General features: G+C 44.4%; 1 protein-coding gene across 6 annotated transcripts in view; it reads right to left on the bottom strand.

The window, feature by feature from the left end:
- Rnaseh2b (ribonuclease H2 subunit B) overlaps positions 1-19,955 on the bottom strand; it is a 49,142-nt gene that overhangs the window by 11,011 nt on the left and 18,176 nt on the right. For 5 of the 6 annotated variants that reach the window (XM_028758725.1, XM_028758726.1, XM_028758727.1 and 2 more), the window contains exons 3-9: positions 19,220-19,327; positions 17,218-17,294; positions 14,107-14,221; positions 10,787-10,851; positions 9,893-9,998; positions 6,125-6,206; positions 4,548-4,590 (exon numbers count right to left, since the gene is read on the bottom strand). In XM_028758725.1, coding sequence (XP_028614558.1) covers positions 4,548-4,590; positions 6,125-6,206; positions 9,893-9,998; positions 10,787-10,851; positions 14,107-14,221; positions 17,218-17,294; positions 19,220-19,327 — 596 coding nt within the window. The remainder of the gene's footprint in view (positions 1-4,547; positions 4,591-6,124; positions 6,207-9,892; positions 9,999-10,786; positions 10,852-14,106; positions 14,222-17,217; positions 17,295-19,219; positions 19,328-19,955) is intronic. The other variant, XM_028758723.1, reaches the window with a different exon arrangement.

The following is a 19,955-nucleotide window of genomic DNA, read 5'->3' as shown; positions in this document are numbered from 1 at the left end:
AGCACACATGTTCATGTGCAGGCATGTCCTTGCCACAGCACACATGTGAAGACAAAGGACAACCTGAGGATTGTGGCTCTCTGCTTTTATTACAAAGATTTCCGAAGATCAAACTCAGCGTTGGCAGCAAGCATCCTTACTCCCTGAGCCCTCTTGCTGCCCTGCCTCACCTCTTTTTTAAAGTGACATGTATATACATGTGTATGTGTGTTTGTGTATGTGTGTGTCTGTGTGTCTATGTGTGTGTTAATCTCAGTCTTCATACACACATCCTGTCCACTAGGCCCAGTGCAGTCAAACCTTCACATATTTTCACCATTCACAAGGTCCCTTTGCACCTATGCATGTGACTTCTGTGACCAGCTGGGCTGTGCCCTTAACATCAGGTGATCACAGTGTAGAAAGGAAGTCCCACCACGGTCTACACAGAGAAAGCACAGCAGGGTGGATGGGCCTTGCTGCTGTGCAGAGAGCAGACTGCATGGTATTCACAACTTGGACTTACACAGACCTGAGCTCTTCTGGAAAACCAGATACATACGTGCTAGCACCGGAGCCTTTGAGAATGCAGACTCATCCTCACTTCCTCCTTCACAGCCCCCAGGACACAAGATAAAGACGTGGAATTTCTGAAATTCCTTGTTTGCCATAAGAAACAGGAAGAGGGATTTCCTTGGCTACAGAGTAATCTCTAGCAAAGAAATTGTCAAAAGCAAAGGTAGGCTTACAATACACTAATGACTGACCAGCACAAAGTAAACGGCTGGCTGCCTGCCAGGTGTGGTGGCACTTTGGAGGCTGAGGCCATCGGACTGCTGTGAGTTCAAGGTCAACCTAGACTATACAGAGTGAGTTGCAGTCCAGCTTGAACTATTGAATCAGATTCTGTCTGAAGATAAAACAAAAGAATACACCTTCCCATCCAGGTACAGTATGGAGGTGCACATAAACCACACAGTCCTTCAGCCAGAAGAGTCTGGGTAGCTCACCAGTTGCTACCCAGCTGATGGCTGGCAATACTAAGATTGAACATGAAGTCATGAAGATGTCTATGTCCCTTCTCTATGGCAAGTATGTCTCATTGACTCAGGGTGGTGTCCAGCTGCTTGGAGACCTAGCAGAGGCTACAAAAGCTAAGAACATGTCAGAGATGACTCTAAATTCGTACTGTCCTTTACCTTGACCAAAGAAACTTCTCTTTAAAGCAATCATGGTCAATGTAGACTCATGGTGCTGAGTCAAAGTTCTGAGAACACATGGCTAGTGAGTGCTCAGCCTTCTGTGGGATATCCACATTCCTGTAAGGCTGTCTTTACATGCAGGGGGATGGCTGTCATGCATGAACTCAAAACAGCTGCACATACTTGCAGAGGGAATGGACACGACATAGCCAGTAATCATTCGGTTTTCGACAAAGTGGGACTTGTAGGTCTCAGTCCCACCTAGGTCAACTAATGGCAGTTGGGGACTTGGAGGAGAGAGTAAGCTATTGTCATCATTTGATGTAGCAACTGGTGAGCAACCCAGGTTCCAGGGGACAGCTCCACACCCATGCCCACAAAGTTGGGGAGTGCAGGTGGGGAAAGGAAATGGTTAAACCCAGTGGGCTACAAAGCAATACCAAAATCAAAATCAAAAGACATGAGAGTGGGGTGGGGATCGGAGGAAGGAAGGGGACTGGTGGCAGTGGGGGAGGCTGAGAGGGTGGAGGAGTAGCAGCAGAATATATTATATATATGCATATTAATTATATACATACAAACTAATTTTAAAATATATCACAGAGAGATGGCATTATAAAGCACTTGACATGCCTCACTCCACTGGAAAGTCAAACACAGAAATCTACTGCTCACTGCTGGTACACTTATGTACTGTACGAAGGACAGGTCATACAAAGGTTCAACATGCAGTAAGAGAAAAAGGAGCTTCAAATTCACATCCACAAGAAAAACCAGTTAGAGTATCTATTAAAGGAGAACAGGAAAAGAAGAAGAAGGGATGGGAGGGAAGAAAAGTAATGGAGTGAGGAGAAAGTGAAGGGGGGAAGGCAAAGAGGAGGGACTATCTTCTGCGTGTGACTAGTTTTTAGCTAATTCTGGCATAATTCTTCTAGATACACCAGACAATAATGGAATGTGGAATTTCTGTTATTCTGGTATTTAAAAGTCTGAATCATTATGGACTGTACAGTTGCTTCAGGAGTCTTGAATAAGTGGATCAGAAAGACATACAAAGAACAAAAAACTTGACTAAGCAAGCCTGTTCCAGGAAGAAGGAGGCAGTGGTCGCTAGACCAATGTCCTCTGGTCTTCAGCTATTACAGTACAGATGTTAAGCTCCATACAACCCTTATAACTACATGCAGACTCCTGAAAACAAGCACTCATCTTATAAAAAAACCAGCCAACTCTTGGACACAAATAAGAAAGTCAGAAGCCAGAGACAGCCGGTGCTGTTTAATGGGTTATTTAGGGGTGGGGTGGGGCTGGGGGTGGTCCAGACAGGGTTCCACTCTGTAGCCCTGGCTGTCCTTGAACTCACTCAGTAGACCAAGCTGGCCTCGAACTCAGAGATCCACCTGCCTCTGTCTCCTTACTGCTAGGATTAAAGGTATGAGCCACCATGCCTAGCTGTGTTAAACAACAGTATATGCTCCAGTACAGTGTGTCCTCTGAACACTGGAATCCCTAGGTGGCAACAGTCTAGAGACTGAGGCTCAGAAGCACGAGATGCTGAGATCTAAACATATTGGCAAACTAAGGCCCACAATCAGCCTTGAGTTTTATGAAAGAGATTTTCTTGAAGCACAGACTTGCTGTGTGCCACAGGGGCTGTGCTCTCACTACGCACCAAAGCTGGGCAGTCTTCCCACTCACTGTCTGCTTCAGTCTCACCACTGTCTAAAGCAGCGGTTCTCCACCTGTGGATCCAGACCCCTTTTGGGGTTGAGCAACCCTTTCCCAGGGGTTGCCTAAGACCATCAGAAAACACAGATGTTTACATTACAATTTATAACAGTAGCAGAATTACAGTTATGAAGCAGTAGTAAAAATAATTTTATGGTTGGAGTCACCACATATGAGGACCTGTAAAAGGGTCACAGCATTTGGAAGATTGAGAACCACTGCCCTACACTAACACTGCTGACTTCTACCTTCCCAGAAAATGCTTCTAAAGCTGCCACCCTGGCCCAGCAACCAGAACATGAAAAGGTCCTGAGCATGCTGGCCAGCCTGAAGGCCAGAACCATGAAGACTCGGGAGAGTCGTTAACCACAGCATGCTATCCTCAAGGCACCCAAATCCTCTGCTGTTCTTTTAGACACACAAGCTTGTATGCCTGTTCCCATCTTGGAGTAGCACACAAGGATCTAAGATGTGGCCAGCTGTGAGGCAAGCTACAGTTGTGACCAAGTATAGCTGACATCTGGCTTCTCTATTTGGATCCAGGAAATTAACACAAGCTGTGAGAGGAGTCAGGGTAGCAATTCTGAAAAAGGAAAGTGTCCCAGAAAGGCCAGGGAGAAAAATGTTTGCCACACAAATAAGAGAACTGGAGTTCTCCAGAACGCAGAGGTCTCCAGGTCCCTCATAACAAAGAAGATACAGTGACACAGGCTTGTAAGCCTAGCAATGGGGGGACAGAGAAAGTAGATCCCCTGGGATTCTGAGGGCCAGCCTGGACTACTTAGTGAGCTCCAGGCCAATAAGACACAAACAACCAAGTATGGGAAAAAAAAGTGGCCGGTGTTTCCTGAAGGACTGTCCTCTGGCCTTCGCATGCACGTGTGTACATGTGTGAGGACACCTGCGTGTACACACGACCACAAACAAAAAGAATTCCTATTAACAGACGACAATCATACACAATACTCATTTTAAACTCAGTGAAGAGCCCAAGTCATTCTTTCTTCAAAGGATTCTTTATGTTAGAAAAATCATGCTCTGTGCCCCTATGTGCCAATGACAATTACATTTGACAAAGTGACTTCCATGTAGAGTCAATGCAAGATTTCCACCAGCATGGTTGACAGACACTAAATAATCCCAGACCTGGGAGGCTGAGGCAGAAGGACTAAGATCAAGGCCAGTCTGAGCCACATGGTGAGATGCTGTCTCAAGGAGCAAAGAATAATAATAATAAATAATAATAATAATAATAATATATCTATATTTGTAAAGACTTACTTTATTTTTATTTTTGTGTATGTATATGTATGCAAAGGTGTTTGCCAAGAAGGGCATCAAATCCTCTTGAGCTGAAGTTATATGCAGTTGTAAGCCACCTATCATGGGTGCTGGGAACTGAACTCTGGCTTTCTGCACAAGGAGCAAGCACCTCAGCTCTTCAGCCTCGGACTGTGTGTGCTAATAGTGGTGCCCTGCTAAATGTACAAATGAAGACAGTCATACAATCCAGAGTTCAAGAGATACCATGTCATGCAAGATGTATTCTGCATAGTTTAAAACAGTAAAGGCTGAAGTAATGGGTAATGTACAGTGTTTTTCTAAATCCCTAAAGATATCTTAGTCCCAGTTTCTTACCTTTGATGGAGGGTTTGGCAATGAAGCTGGAGGTTCTGGAAGCCTAAGGAAGTTAAAATAAGAATCATGGTCATGGCTTCTCATAGACAAGGCCAAGGATTACAGAGTCTCATCTGGTGGGGAGTTCTGACTTTCACCCCAGTGAAGAAGGCAGTTTCACTGAATGAATGGATGGAGATGTCTATGAGAAGACACAGTGGGAACTCATCTGTTGAAGTGAGTAGCCTTGCTTTCGCTACCATGATTGCATTTTGGTGGAGGGGCATTGTTTCCTTCATAAATGACACTGCAGTATTTATTTAAAAGTGAAAAGTATTTGACTGTTGGGAAAACCACATGAATGCCACCTTTTTTCTACCAACGAGGAGTTTACTTTGTGTTATCTTTCACCCAAAATATTTAAGTTAAACTTCAGTGGAAAGAAAAGGTAAATGCAAGAAACGGAGAAAACAACAGCCTCTATCAAGACTTGGGAATCCAGAGAAACATCAAGCAGAAAGACAGTAAGTGCAAGCTTCCCACATCTGTAACTAGTAAAGAAACCAGCTCCCCCTGTAATTTTTTGAAGTAGATGTGCTGGATAGTTTTTATTGTCAACTTGACACAACCTAGACTCTCCCAGGAAGAGGGAACCTCAACTGAAGAACTGTCTAGAACAGACTGACTGGCCTGTGGGCATCTGTGAGAGACTGGTTAGACTGATGAAGAAGGGCCCACTTCAGGCAGCTCCATCTCCAGGGAGGAGGGCCTAAGCTAAGAAGCAGTGTTTCTTACTACCATGGTTTCTGCTCCAGGTTCCTGCTCAGGCTTCCTTTGAAGATGGACTGTAGGATGAAATAATCCCTTCCTTCCCCAGGTTGGTTTTGGTTAGTAATATAGCACAGCAACAAAAAGCAAACAGGACAGTAGGACCTACACAGTTTGCTGTAATTAGGAACTATATTATTACCTATTACAGAGTAAAGACGAAAAAGGATTTAGTCAGGATTAAGAAAAGCTATAAATCGTCACACATAAAACTTTAATACCAACTACTAATATCTTGAAAATTAACAAGAAAAAGAAAGTCTTTAGAACATATTAAAGATCTTTTTAAAGGAAGGCTACAAATCACGTTGTCCTGAAGACCAGCCACTTGTCAGCCCCCAGGACATGGCTCTGCAGTGACCTGAGCACTCGGCACTGTGAAGACCTTGTAACTGTGAATGAGACATACTATGGAACCTTTACATGCAAATTTAAAACTATTACCATCTGCTTTTCACTTCCCATCTCTCTTAAAATGACCACAAAGAACCAAATTAACTGTCATAGGAATAAAATTTGAATACATGACTTTTTTCTAAAACTGCACAAAATAAAATTTTAAGGCTAAATTTAAGTTGTTAAAATCAGTTTCTAGCCAATCAACTCATTCTATTTAATGTTCATTAGAAAAAATTTCCAGTTCACACAGTATGAGACAGCCCATGGTAACAGCCCATCACAACCTGCCATGCCATGCCACAGAGAAACCTCCTGTCGGAAAGAAAGACAGAGGAGCTTGAGAATTAGGACAGAAGATGGATGATACTTACTTCAAGAACTTGGATAAATCATCACTTAATTCTTTAGGGATGTATTCAGAGATCAGACCATGGGCATATCGAACATAATCTTCTGAAAGAAACAGGATAAGGAATGAAAGAAAAATAATTAGTAATAATCAATAGTGGCTTGAGTCAAACTGACTCAAAATCAAATTCTTGCTCTATGTGGTTTTGGAAATTCACTTAAACTTTAGTTTCAGTTTCTGCACTGGAGAAACAGGGGTACTAAGACCTGCCCATTATTGAGGGAGACAGACACAAAGTGGATCAGATGCAATGTGAGCTGCTGCCACAGACGTGACTGCACAGTGGATGGGCCTAAATACCACTGCACACACCAAACACACCCAGGCCAGCTTTCTCAGGTGAAGTTCCAAATATAAGCAAAATCGCACACCAGCTGAAACTGCATGAACTATTTGCATGTCTTTTTAATGGCTTCTTTTTCACATACTTGCTTTAATAAAGAAGAAAGCTAGAGGAGGGGGAGGGAAAAAGGGGGCCAGTTCAGATATGGGAGGAGATGGGGGAGAAGTACAGAGGGTCAGGAATTTGAAAGTAGGTGTGCAGCAGTGGGGAAGGGGAATCTGGGGGTAGCCACTAGAAAGTCCCAGATGCCAGGGACCCAAGAGGTTCCCAGGACCCAACAGGGAGGACATTAGCTGAGATACCACAAAGGCAAGATAGAACCTGTAGAAACCATATCCAGTGGATAAGCATGGCCCCTAGTTGAGGGATGGGTCCACCCATATGATGTAGCTTTCCTTTAAAAAGATCTTTAATATGTTCTAAAGACTTTTTCTGGTTAATTTTCAAGATATTAGTAGTTGGTATTAAAGTTTCATGTGTGACGATTTATAGCTTTTAATCAAAACTATTAATCCTGTCAAAAGGAAATGCAGGGACAAAGAGTGGAGCAGAGACTGAAGGAAAGGCCATCCAAAGATTGCCCTACCTAAGGGTCCATCCCATCTGCAGACACCAAACCCAGACACTATTGCTGAAGCCAAGAAGTGTTTACTGACAGGAGCCCAGTATAGCTGTCCCCTGAGAGGCTCTGCCAGAGCTGGACGAGTACAGATGAGGATGTACACAGCCAAACATTAAACTGAGTGTGGGGACCCCAATGGGGAAGTTACGGCAAGGATTGTAGGAGCTGAAGGGGTTTGCTACCTCCTAGGAAGAACAACAATATCAACCAACCAGAACCCCCAAAGCTCCCAGAGATGAAACCACCAACCAAAGAGTAAACAGGGGTTACCCATGGCTCCAGCTGCATATGTAGCAGATTACCTTATCTGGGAGGAAAGCCCCTTGATCCTGTGGAGGCTTGATGACCCAGGATAGGGGAACACTAGGGTACTGAGGCAGGAGAGGGTGGGTGGGTGGGAGAGTACCCTCATAGAGACAGGAGAGGGGTAGAGAATACTGGGCTTGTGGAGGGGAAACTGGGATGGGGATAACATTTGGAATGTTAAATTTAAAAAAAAGTAGCCAATAAAAAAAATGAAAAAGAAAAAGCTAAATATTGAACAGAATGAGTATGCTCCCCTCAAAGAAATAAAGCAAAATAAGTAAAATCATTTACATGAGTTCTATCTTCTAGGCATTTGCTTTGTAAGAATTCAAACATTTATACACACCCACACATCCACACTCTCCCACAGCAACAGAACAGGTAGAACAATGGACTCAGCAGAATGTAGAATCATTAACAATTCTAGTGTTCAGAACCAAGCAAACTACAGCTCTGACGTCAATGGAATACAGCTAAAAAGGATGTTTCCAAATGCCAATCATAGCTCAGTATGTATGGAATATGGGAGGAAGGCTGTGTGCAACAAAGGATGGGAAAAGCACACAGGCACGTGTGTACAAAGCTGTGTCCAGGTCCGTCCCTGCCTTCCTGGCAAGGGAGCCGTGTTCATCAGCAGCACTTTAAAAACGACAGTCTGGTCTTTAATCAGAGAGTTCAGTTGATACAAAACTGAAAATTTTCATCAGACTCTCCTTAAAATGTGCTGTGATTCTGGGTAGAAGTACTCAGTGGGAACAGGAAGTGCCAGACTACTGTACGGAAGCCGCAACACAGCCAGCTCACCTGCTGCTTCTCACACCGTGCTGTTAGGTTGGAGTCTGCGGTGTCCCATAGGCTCTCATGTTCTAGGCATGTTTGTTTCTAGAGTGGGTGGTGTTGGTCTGAAGGTTGTGGAGCCCAAGGGAGGAGGGGCAGACATCAGCAGTAGAGGAGGGCTTTGAAAGAAATGCCTGCTCTTGGTTCTGGCTTCACTCTGCTTCCTGTCTGACACTACTTGGTACAAGTTCCTGCCATTATGGATGGATCCACTTGACAAGAACAGTGCAAAGTGCATAAGGCAGCTTCATGGTGCAAGAGTGAGGACAGGCCAGCCAGAACCTCTGCTGGGGAGGCCTGCTGCCAGCACTGCACTCAGAGCAAGACTTATCAGCCAGGAGAAGTCACCTACCTCACTGGGACCACAGGTTTCTATCTTTTAAAATTAGATATATCTAAATAATTTCTAACATCCTTCTTCCTACTTAAAAAATATAAATTACTCATTGATTGATTGCTTTGATCTATCCACCCATCAACCAATTTGACTCAGACTTCTGTCTGACTTGACTCTTCTTAAAGACACTAAAGACACTGGTTACCGGTGTACTGAGTCCAGCAAACATGCTGCCCACCACTCCCAGCAGCAGCTCTGGCTACAAGCTAGGTATTGGAAATCAGATGTAAACAGATACAAAGCAAGCACTGTTCCTTGTGCTGTTTTGTGCACTGACTCTATTAGTTTCCCACAGTGCCTGGGGACTCCTCCCAGGGCCTTGTGTGCAGGCAACACTTGACTCTTGAGCTACGTCCCCAGCCCATGTGCTCATTTTGTTTATGGCTGATGTGAGAAATTGGGAATTGTAACTCAGAACAAGTAAATGCTGATGTGGATTTAAGGTCAGAAGAATTTCTGTCCCACCACTGAAGAATGTGAACTGCATTACATAGCTGTTTTTATTTAACTACATATAGAAAGATAAAGGGTTTCTTTGTAGGAAAAAGCAAACTAATGTACCTTAATAATCTGTAAGAAAAGGTGTTTCTAATGAGATCTGGTCTTAAAATACAAAGCAGGATGCAGTGGTGGAGTCTGTCCAGCACGCCTGAGACTCTAGGTTCAGTTCAGATGCATACAGGAAAGGAAGAAAGGGAAGTAAGAAAAGATAGAAATAGAAACCCAAAAGAAACATTTGCCAAGTGAGTTAATTTTCACTGCTAAAACATAAAGAACCCTCCCAGGAGAACTGAGATACTGAGAATGTATACAGCCACCTTCCACTGGGCCCTGAGGCAAGATGACCTTCAGGCCAAAGGCCAAAGGTCATACAGTCTATCTGAGAGCCTCCATCAGCAGTCCTGTGGCTTCACTGTTTGCTAGCTAGGAATTTGGCACAGCCTTACCTCTTCTGATATGCCTGGTATACCTGTCATGTTAGAAACACTTTGAGTGGGATACTATCACCATTAGTATAAAACCCTGTTCACCTAACAAATGATTCAAAAATTTGTTTGGTCACAGTTAGGCCACAAGTAGTGACCTAAGGCTGGAAACAGTCAGTGTCTGAGATCAGAGGAACACCTGCTCACATCTGTGAGCACACGGGAGAACAGGAAGCTCCTACAGTTTGAAACCCTCAGAGAGCTGACAGAGGTTAACCTGGTGACAACCTGTGGCTTACCTTCCTTGTCCCTGGAAACCTGAACACCAGAGAAATATGCAGACGACTGTACCCGCGCTCCAACATTGACATTATTGGCTTTCAATGCCGCCACAGTTTGGTTGACCTAGGAGGTAAACACAGGATGTACTTCCAACTTAATTTTACAGTGCAATGGCTCTTCAGATGGCTTTGGTCCACCTGATAGCCAGGAAATACTTAAGCACCTAGAACTACTTTTGCCAGCTATGGTAGTTTAAGTAAGAATGATCCCGTAGACTTATATATTTGAAAGCTTAGTCACCAAGGAGTGAAACTCTTAGAATTAGAAAGATTAGGAGGCATAGCCTTGTTGGAGTAGGTATGGTCTTGCTAGAGGAAGTATGGTTTCCACAGCCCATGTCAGGTCCAGTCTCTCATCTCTCTCTGTGTGTGGATCAGGATGTAGCTCTCCGCTACTGCCCCAGTGCCATGCTCACCACCATGATGAGAATGGACTAAACCTCTGAACGGTCAGCCAACCTCCAATTAAATACATTCCTTTATAAGAGTTGCTTTGGTCATGGTGCCTCTTCACAGCAAGAGGCCAGTGCCTCAGACGCCAGCTGTCAGAAGAGATGGCTGCACAGTCAAAGAAGGGAGCCGAGTGCTGAATGATCTCAACACAAGGGCTTTCTGAGACCTACACAACCTAACGGGAGTCACTGTGAGAATGGAGAGAAACAACTCTAGAATTAACCTGCTCCTCCCCAGTTATGGGAGCAATATCTAACAAGAGCTCCTGGCACTCAGGGGCAGGACCATGCAATCAAAGAAAACCAGGTTCTGATCGACTTCGGCTCACTATAGGCCTTTTTTTCTGCATGTCCAAGATGGTCCTAGATCTGGTCTATGTTAGTTTGTGAGGCCACACACCTTCTTCTCCAGCCACTTCAGTGTCTTCTCTGAGCTGTACTTATAGTACTTCTTGCTGTTCACTTCTGTATTGAATTAAAAGAGAAAAGTAAGAATCTCAGTAAAATGCATTAAACTAAAACAAGCCGGAGACTTATAACACAGACACGTACACAGATCAGTAACCTAGACATTACATAGCAGTGTGTATTATTCAAAAACCCAGGATACAAACCTGAGAACATACTTGATATAGTCTTAAAAAAATAAAATCCTGCCAGGCAGTGGTGGCCCACGCCTTTAATCCCAGCACTTGGGAGGCAGAGGCAGGTGGATTTCTGAGTTGGAGGCCAGCCTGGTCTACAGAGCAAGTTCTAGGAAAGCCAGGGCTACACAGAGAAACCCTGTCTCAAAAAAAAAAAAAAAAAAAAAAATCCTAAGCAGAGTTGGCTGCCTCGGAAATCACCCAGCACCAAGCGAGCAGGAGTTAAAGGATCCCAACTCATACAAACAACCCACAAGAAAGCAATTTTTAAAAGGGAGCCAACGAATATGCTAAGCAATCTTATTTTTTATGAACAATCCACTTCAATATTTTCAATAAAACACATCCCTTTTCAATAAGAATGGAAATCCCAAGGTTTGGGGTGGGAATCAAAGTAAGACAGGCAGCTGGGAAAATACCGTACATATTTAAAGGGGGCGGGGTCAAAATCTTAGTATCTACTGAGTGCTTCCCTGGTGGGATTCGTGACCCCTAAAAGCACAGACATGTCTTCCTCTTGATGTATTACCAATATAATCAGGGGGATTTAGATCCATGGTGACCTCAGCGTGGTCCTTGACAGGGATGAAAATTCCACGTCTTATAAATGATACGTCCTTTCTTCACAATGCACCTGGCTTTATACTCTGAGTCATTAAACAGGGACCTCCCGTGTGACACATTTTATTTTGAGGCTCTCTTCTTCCTCCCACCAGGCCTTCTCTACAGCCATGCAGGAGTCATGTTTATGACTACTGGAAAGCCTACAGCCAGTGCAGACCCATAGGGAGTCGACAGAATGAGCTCTGCTCTCCTGCTCTGGGCCTTAGAAAATGGAAACTGCTTTTCTAAGGTAGTTTATTGAAGTCTATTAAATGATCCTGAGCCTCATGTCAGTGTGTCTCCTCCCCAGTGCAGCATGCGGTATGCTGCTGACGACATGAAGGACCAGATGAATGAAGCAGGACAGGGAGGGGCCGTCCTACACAGCATCTCTGAGGATATTACTGGAAACACAATGAGGAAAGGCATTCTACCACAGGGCTGAGAACTGTTGCTCCTCTAGGGCCAGGGCTGCCTGGTCATATGGCCCACTGAGGTATAAGGCTATTAGCCTGGACTACACTCCTCGGAGGCCATCTCTTACCCTGTACACAAGTCAGACACCGAGCACTCAGCCACTCAACGCAGGCATACAGTTTAGTGACTTGTTAGAAGCTCCACTCACCCTAAGAGACTTCCCAGAAACCCTCAGTGCTGAAGTTTCTAGTGAAAAATTCACCTCTCTTGTTCACTTCTTTTGCTCTGATCTCCAATAACCTAGAAGAACCCCTACTTCCAGAGCCCCTCCAGGTAGGCTCCCCTACCTTTTCGGGTAGAGTCGGACTGAGCTGCCTGGCTGGGTTTATGTACATCCAGCTCACACTGTCACCCTGGAACCATCACTCTCAAACCTCCTTACTCCAGTATAAAGGAGTCGGGGATTTCTGAGGGGACTGTTGTGAACACGAAAGGAGATAGCACACACAAACCACAGTACAGTGCCTGCCACAAACTAACTGGAAAAAAAAACAAAAAACAAAACCCAGACAATGGCACTTGTAAACAGCAGGCACTGTATATATATCTTCTTGATGTAAACACCTGCTGTGGTATTTATGTAAAAACCTGCTAGGGTATTTATGAAAATACCTGCTATGCAGGGTATCTGATACATGACCCCCCAAAGGATCGAGGAGACCCACAGGGTGAGAACCACAGTTCTAGAGCTTCAGAGAAATGGGTCATGCGGAGTGTGCCCGACAGTTTCTGAGCAATGTATCCATGCTGCTGTCTGCAGCAGCTCCTTCCTTAGCATAGTGGTGTGGTCCTGGCTATGGAGACTACATTTCTGAACCATCAGAAAGAGTCATTTGTTCTATTTTGGGATGGTTGCTATTTAAAACAAAGCAACAGAAAGGTCACACCTTCACTCAAATTTTTGCACTGACATACACTTTAATATGCCTAGAAAAAAGAATTAGGGGTAGAACTACTGAGTCACATAAAACTGTCGAGTGGTCATAATTATGTCTTAAAAACTATTGACTAGCTGAAAGGCAAGATACACTTTTTTATACTGGTGGCTCTGTGTCTTAAGAAATGCTGGAGTTCTTCAGGATCATACAGGTTTTGGTCCTTTTTCTCCTAGAAGTTAAATCATTTTTACTTTTGCCTTTAATCCAACAAGCTACTTTGAGTTTCCTTTTCTACCAACGTCCATTATTTTCATGTGGACATATGGTTGAAAAGTCCCTCTCACACTGCACTTTGTAACACATACACACACAAAGCTGTTACCTGTACGTGACCTTGCATCCCAAGACCTTGCTTACCCTAAATCCTACTGTTTTGTGGGTCCCTTTGGGTTTGTACACACACGATTCTGTCTATGAAGGAAGAAAGGCATTTTCACGGTGACTCTTCAGTCGCCTGCCTTCTCTCTTCCTCATATTACTACTGAACCTTCTAAGACATCTGCCAAGAGGAGAACAGAATGAAATGGAGTAACCTCAAAGTATTTCCTCTAAAACTGGGAATGAGGTGAGGGTGTCTGCTCTCTCCATTCTTACCTGATACAGTGCTTAAGTCTCAACGTTCATGAGACACTTGAATAGAAATGTCTTTATGAAGCCCATCACTGCATGGACCAGCACGCGAATCGCTCACTTCCTGCTTTCAGAACACCTGGGACTAGGACCTATAACCTTCACCCAGCCTGCTCCTCTGATCCACATTCTGTCTCCTGGATGCCACTGGTACATGTCTCTTGGGCTAGGCTGAGGCTCAGGCCCAGAGTCATTTTTGACTGTTGCTCTCATAGGAGCACCATTACATCACCAGATGCAGATGGTTCTATATCAAAACAGCTGCTCCCCTCTAGCTCCACCCACTAAGTTCAGAGCAGTCTTCTAAGTCGACAACTGGCTAAGCACCTTAGCTTCTCCAGAATATATTCTATCCCTTAACTCTCCCTATTGAAAACCCCACAGATCCACATATCCACAGCCTGATTTCAAAGGCTTGTACACCATACCTTTTTCCTCTGTCACATGCCGAAGTGACTTCTCAAGCTCAGGAAATTTCAGCAGCAAGATGCAATCTGGAAATGTGTCATCCACTACAACCTGATCCAAGGGCTGATACTTCCCCTGAAAGGAACATCTGAGTCAGTCAGGGGGCCAACAGTCCAGTCACAGAGCTTTCACACAAGAAGAAGAGGGGGAAAAATGGACCATTCCACAGAACCTCTTTACATAGAACCTGAGCTCCTCATTCCACTGAAGGAGCCTCTGAACTGGGAAAGGCTCAAGGGTCACGCCCTCTTGTGAGGAGGGGTTCCAAACAGCAAGCTAGCTCTCTTGAGGGTACAGTCCCTGTGTGAAAAAGAAAATCCCAGGGAAACATAAAGAGAGACAGGACAGAAAAGATGGTGGGAACTATCTGAGGATGGTCCAGCTATTCCACATAAAGAAGAGTCAGCTGAAGGACCCAAAGCAGAAGTTCCAATTGTCACACAAGCCTAGAACAAGCCCAGACCAGACCCAGAATATACATCTGTTTCTCTGACTTCACTCCAGGGCTGATGAAAAAAAAAATAGCCCTCTATTCCAAAAAGAAAAATTCCCAAAGTGAAACGATTCCTCTGAGAGCTATCAGCTGAGGCTTCCAAATTAGACAGAAATAAAAGAAAAGTCAGCTGAGAGGTAACTACAAAGAAGAGGCAGGCAGGCTAAGACAGGCCAGACAGACAAGCTGACAGCCTGGCTGTTAGGAGTGAGCCATGCAGACATTCTTAGGTGCAGTTTCTCTTAATTCTACTAATGGCAAGGGAAAGCGTATCTGATGAAGACAGTCTGATGAGGGAGCCAGGCTTAGGAGCAGATGCACTGTCTGTCCAGGTCCCACTCTGCCTCTGTTTCTGAGACCAAACTTCTAGAGACAGACAGTGTGACTGATTGATTTTCTCTGGTTTTCAAGGTGAATCCTCTCACTTCTTTCACAGTACACATGATAACTTGTTATATTTTTCCATTAGGCTAAAAGGCCAGACATGCCTGACTGAAATGCTCTACCATCTAACCCAGGCCCCTCAGTGTTACATTCTTTAGGTTTCTACTTGAATGCTTTGTTTCCCATGATCAACAGTATTTTTATACTTAGCTGCTTTAAGGAATACTGACACACACAGCACTATAGTCTCAATAGAAATTTTATTATTGCTATTATATTCTTATTTTCTTTTCCACATGTCCATAAATGAGCAAAACAAGAAATTTGTTTTAAATAAAAAGTTAATAAGAGTTGGTGTGAAAGGCTGTGCTTAAAAAGAACAAGTTGAATTCAAAAGTGGGAACAAAAATTTAATAACTAAATTAGACATGACCACATCTAAATATAGGGAAGAAACATTAGACACCATGTGCTACATATCCAGGACTTAAGAAGAAAAGGCACAGAGGCTCTGGAGAGCATCATTTCTGCTTCACTCTGCATCTGTCACCTTGAATTTAGCAGCTCCCAGAAGATCAACCTGAGGAGCACTAAACCCAGGTCTTGCTCTTAACAGGAAATGGGGAAGCAGTATCGTGTGCTAAGCTGAGGTACACTTCTCCCTGTTAGTTTACCCTAGAGAACATCACCCTTGTGAACAAGCTCAAGTTTTCAAATTCATCCCTGAATCCTCCCATAGCTTCCTGGCAATAGTCAGAAGCATCTCTGTGGCTCAGAGGCATGAGTCTTAATAGCCTCACTGCCCTGTGTGCCCCCCAGTATACTGGCCGTCATTGCAGCTCTCAGACAAGAGCAAAGGGAGTGAATGGAGGAAAGAAGAAAATGTACAGAAAAAAAATAGGAATAAGAGCTTTGGGTGAGTTTTGTGATTTTCAGTATTTATGACAACTTAAAGTCAATTAACCTATAAAATAGTTTTAAGAATTTGGCTTAAAGAGCAAATACAATGAACCAGAAGCATTTACTCTATATGAAAATATGAGAGCCCAAGAAATAGATTGTTCTATCTAAGCAGTTCAACTAATACTCATTAAAGTTGTGAACTCAAAGGTTTTTAAGCTGACTGAGGGACACTTGAGTGTCCCCAGTTCTCCTTTAAGAAGTCCCAAGCTCAAATCTATATTCACAATAATTCTAAGTGGCTACCTGCATTCCCATCAGGTTGACGTGATGCTGGTACCCGAAACGATGTTGAGCCAGATCGGGCTCCTTAGCTGGAGTTAAGGCAGTGACACCCCAGCACCCCAGCTTTCACTGTATTCTTACAGTTTTTAAATTACCAGTTTCACTTAATAGATCCTTGCTGGAGGGTGGGGGGGGGGGAGATTAGAGAGATGGCTCAGAGGTCAAGAACATGTGCTGATCTTGCAGAGGACCTGGGGTCAGTTCCCAGAACTATGTGGGAGCTAACAGTTGCCTGTAGCTCTAGTTCCCCGAGCAGGGATGCTTTCTTCTGGCATCCACGGGTACCAGGCACACATACACATAAAAGATATCTTCTCAAACATACACACAAACAAAAACAAGAAGCAACCAACCAAACAAGTTAAAAACCTGATATCCTTGCTCAAGTAGTAAAAGCAATGAATTTTACTTAAGTCTGGACCCTGAATGCAGAGTCTTCACCGCTCTGTGTGAGGGAAGTACACTTACCACTTCGAGGCACAGACATCATCACAGAAATACCCAGACTGAGAACTGAGAGAAAGGAGTGCTTTTGCTCTGGGTCCTCAAGTCCTAACCAAACACACATAAGTTCCCCACTAGTCAGCGATTACTAGGCAGAACCCAGTTTACCTATTTCTCAGACAGTCACCTAAGAAGATAAATCTTTCCTTCCTAGCCAAATTCTTAACATTCACAACTAAGCAGTTAGTGAAAGGTTTTCATTGCTATTCATTGCTATGCTTGGCTACCACTGAAGTACAGAGTGGCAAGCCAGGCCACTGAGGTCACAGTAACTTGATCAAACCTGATCACCAACAAGGTGCTGCTTCTCGGGAGGGAGGGCAGGGTACTCTGACCCTCTCTGGTACACTAATGACTGAAGTGCACCTTGAAAAAAAAGAAAGAGAAGCACTGTCTCCCCCCCTCCACACCCTCACCCTGCAAACACCCCGTGTGGGAAGCTCACCTCTTTGCCAGCCTTTATGAGATAGTGAAGGAGCAGAAATAAAGGATCCATGGGTGTGGCAAAGTGGAGAAGGCCCCCTGCAGAAGAAAAAAACAAAGAGAGGTGTATGCCTTACAAGGACCACTGGTCATCCCACCCCACAGGGGGAGCTGTCCGTGAAACCCCACATTCAGACATTCTTCTTGCACTGGCCGTAACATCTGCCCCTGTGACATCTGCCCCTGTGGCATCTGCCCCTGTGGCAGCTTGTGCTTTCCATCAGGTGACTCAGTGTGAAGAAATACCTTGGTTTAAATGCACTCCTTTCCTACAGTCAGATAGCCTTCTTCAGTCTAGACTCACCACCATGAGCTTTTACTTTAAACAGCTTCAAGTCCCCGAGTGACAAGAGCTAAAATGACTTTTCATTTCAACATTGGAATAATTTTCTACAGGTCTCATTGAAGAGAAAAGTGTGGGGGAGCACATGTGGGGAGCATGGAGAACTGTGAGCCAGAGAGCTCAGGTGGCCATGTCAGACAGTCTGTAAACCTACAGACCCACTACCTCCCGTGCATGAGGGTGAAGCCCTGGGAAAGCCCAGCATGCTCTGGAGCTTCTACTGTGGCTCGTGGTTGTGGACTGTGGGCGATGGGCAAGGCTCCCTGTGCAGTCCAAGACCCTAGATGATGCCCTCCAGGGAGAGCTCTGTGTCTTCCTCTCTCACACTGGAGGAGAGGTGTGGTCGTCACTGCACCTCTGAGCAGTTCTCTTGCCTCTCCCCAGCCTTTTAATTTTGGTTTCAGGAAAGGTAAGACATGTGCTTATCTTTAATATCTAACAAAGAAACCTATCTACACATGTAAGAAACCCTAACTTAAGTTGTGTCAGTGTGTAGTAAGCAAATAATTAACATTATGATGCCATTTGATTACTTGGAAAAGCAGGTCGGTCAACAACCCACTGGACACTCTGAATCATTTTACATGACACTTCCATTATCTGCAGGAAATGGCAGGAAATTCAGTTTCTGATCTGAATAACAACCTCCTGGTAGTCAGGACTAACAAAATGAAACCAAACTGTTTTTTAAAAGTCGATGAGAAAGAGTGGCCTGTGAGCCGGACTATCCAGGCTCCATCACTGCCTCCCTACATTCTCCAGTCTCCATCTGATGCTCTGCAGCTATCAGCCACGGCCAGCTAAGCGTGCCAGAGCAGAAGCTGGAGCTCTCCTGTACTCCTCAGAGTAGGCACAGCGACAACAGTGGAGGGGACAGTATGCTTCCCACCTCCAGGGCTATATAGAAACTCCATTTCATTTCCAAAAAGAAATTAGGTTTATACTCTATTTTAATTATGCATGTATGTGTGTGTGTATGCATGTGCACTTGAATACAGGTACCCATTGAGGTCCAAGAGGGCAACATTAGATCCCTTGGAGGGGGAGGGACCATGGGGTCTGACTCCCCCCGCCCCCTCCCCGTCTTGGCCATGAAGTGAATGGTTTTGCCACATGGTGCCACCATGAATTTGTAACACAAAAACAACCGGCACAAGGAACTGTAGAGTAAAACCTCCAAACTGAACCACAGAACAACTTCTCTTCTGATGAGTAGACAGTCTAAGGTGTGTGCTTATTACACAACAGTGACAGGAAAACAGCAGAAACCATCTATTTAAAAAGTTATCACATTCTAGTATGTTTTAGAAATTGTATCAGTTTGCTCAAGGAAATAATATGTTAAAAATGCCTATAAAGGAAGTGTTTCCTATCAACCCAACATGCACTCCATGGCACATGTGCCACCCAGCTCCTGCAGAGGATGTTGCTGGTGTTTTAGGAGATAAATCAGGATTGTCAGTTTAACATGCGACAACCTGACTCAGCTTCACTTAACCCAAGTCCTTTCTGATACCCAGGAAGGGTCCCCAGTTACACACTGGGGAGGATGGACCCACAGGCCCACATGAGATGAGAAGTGTGTGTTTAGCTAATGGTGGGAATATAATTTGTCACTTACCTGATTGAACCGATTGATTTATAAACCAAGAATGGTGTTTTTCCTTGAAAACTTTTATTTCAAACAGCTGCTGTAGACAGGTATCAATTAAGTAAATGGCTCCTTCCTCTGTAACACAGGCGAATTTAGTATTTGTCACTTTTCACACACACACAGACATAAACTCACACAGATATGCACATCAAAAGTCTGTCCACCAGTCCTGAGGAATGCTGCAAATAGGAGCCTAAACATACGGAGTCATGCTCTACGCTAGCAGACTCCCCGGCAAGCCATGCTCTATGCTAGCAGACTCCCCGGCAAGCCATGCTCTATGCTAGCAGACTCCCTGGCAAGCCATGCTCTATGCTAGCAGACTCCCCGGCAAGCCATGCTCTATAGTAGCAGACTCCCCGGCAAGCCATGCTCTATGCTAGCAGACTCCCCGGCAAGCTGATGGATACTGGGCACAGACATTGAGTTCAGCGCCATAATCCTCACTGAGCATAAACCATCAAAGTAAAATGCACAAATCTAATGGTTCAGACAGATGTGTGAGCTAGTGCCTGGGTCTGGCCCTACGCCAGCATGTAGTGCTCTATATACAGGAGAAAAGACTTGGAACAAACCCTCAGATGCCACCAGCCACTCTTCAAGCTTAGTCAACTGGTTATGATTTTCTATTTTATTCTTTTAAAATTGGGGAGGGGAGAGCTAGAGGTCAGCAGTAGAGCACTTGGCCGGCATACGCCAGGTC

This window comes from Grammomys surdaster, unplaced genomic scaffold (assembly GCF_004785775.1).
Source record: "Grammomys surdaster isolate TR1022 unplaced genomic scaffold, NIH_TR_1.0 126219, whole genome shotgun sequence".
Lineage (NCBI taxonomy): Eukaryota > Metazoa > Chordata > Mammalia > Rodentia > Muridae > Grammomys > Grammomys surdaster.
This window is presented reverse-complemented; position numbering and strand designations above follow the sequence as displayed.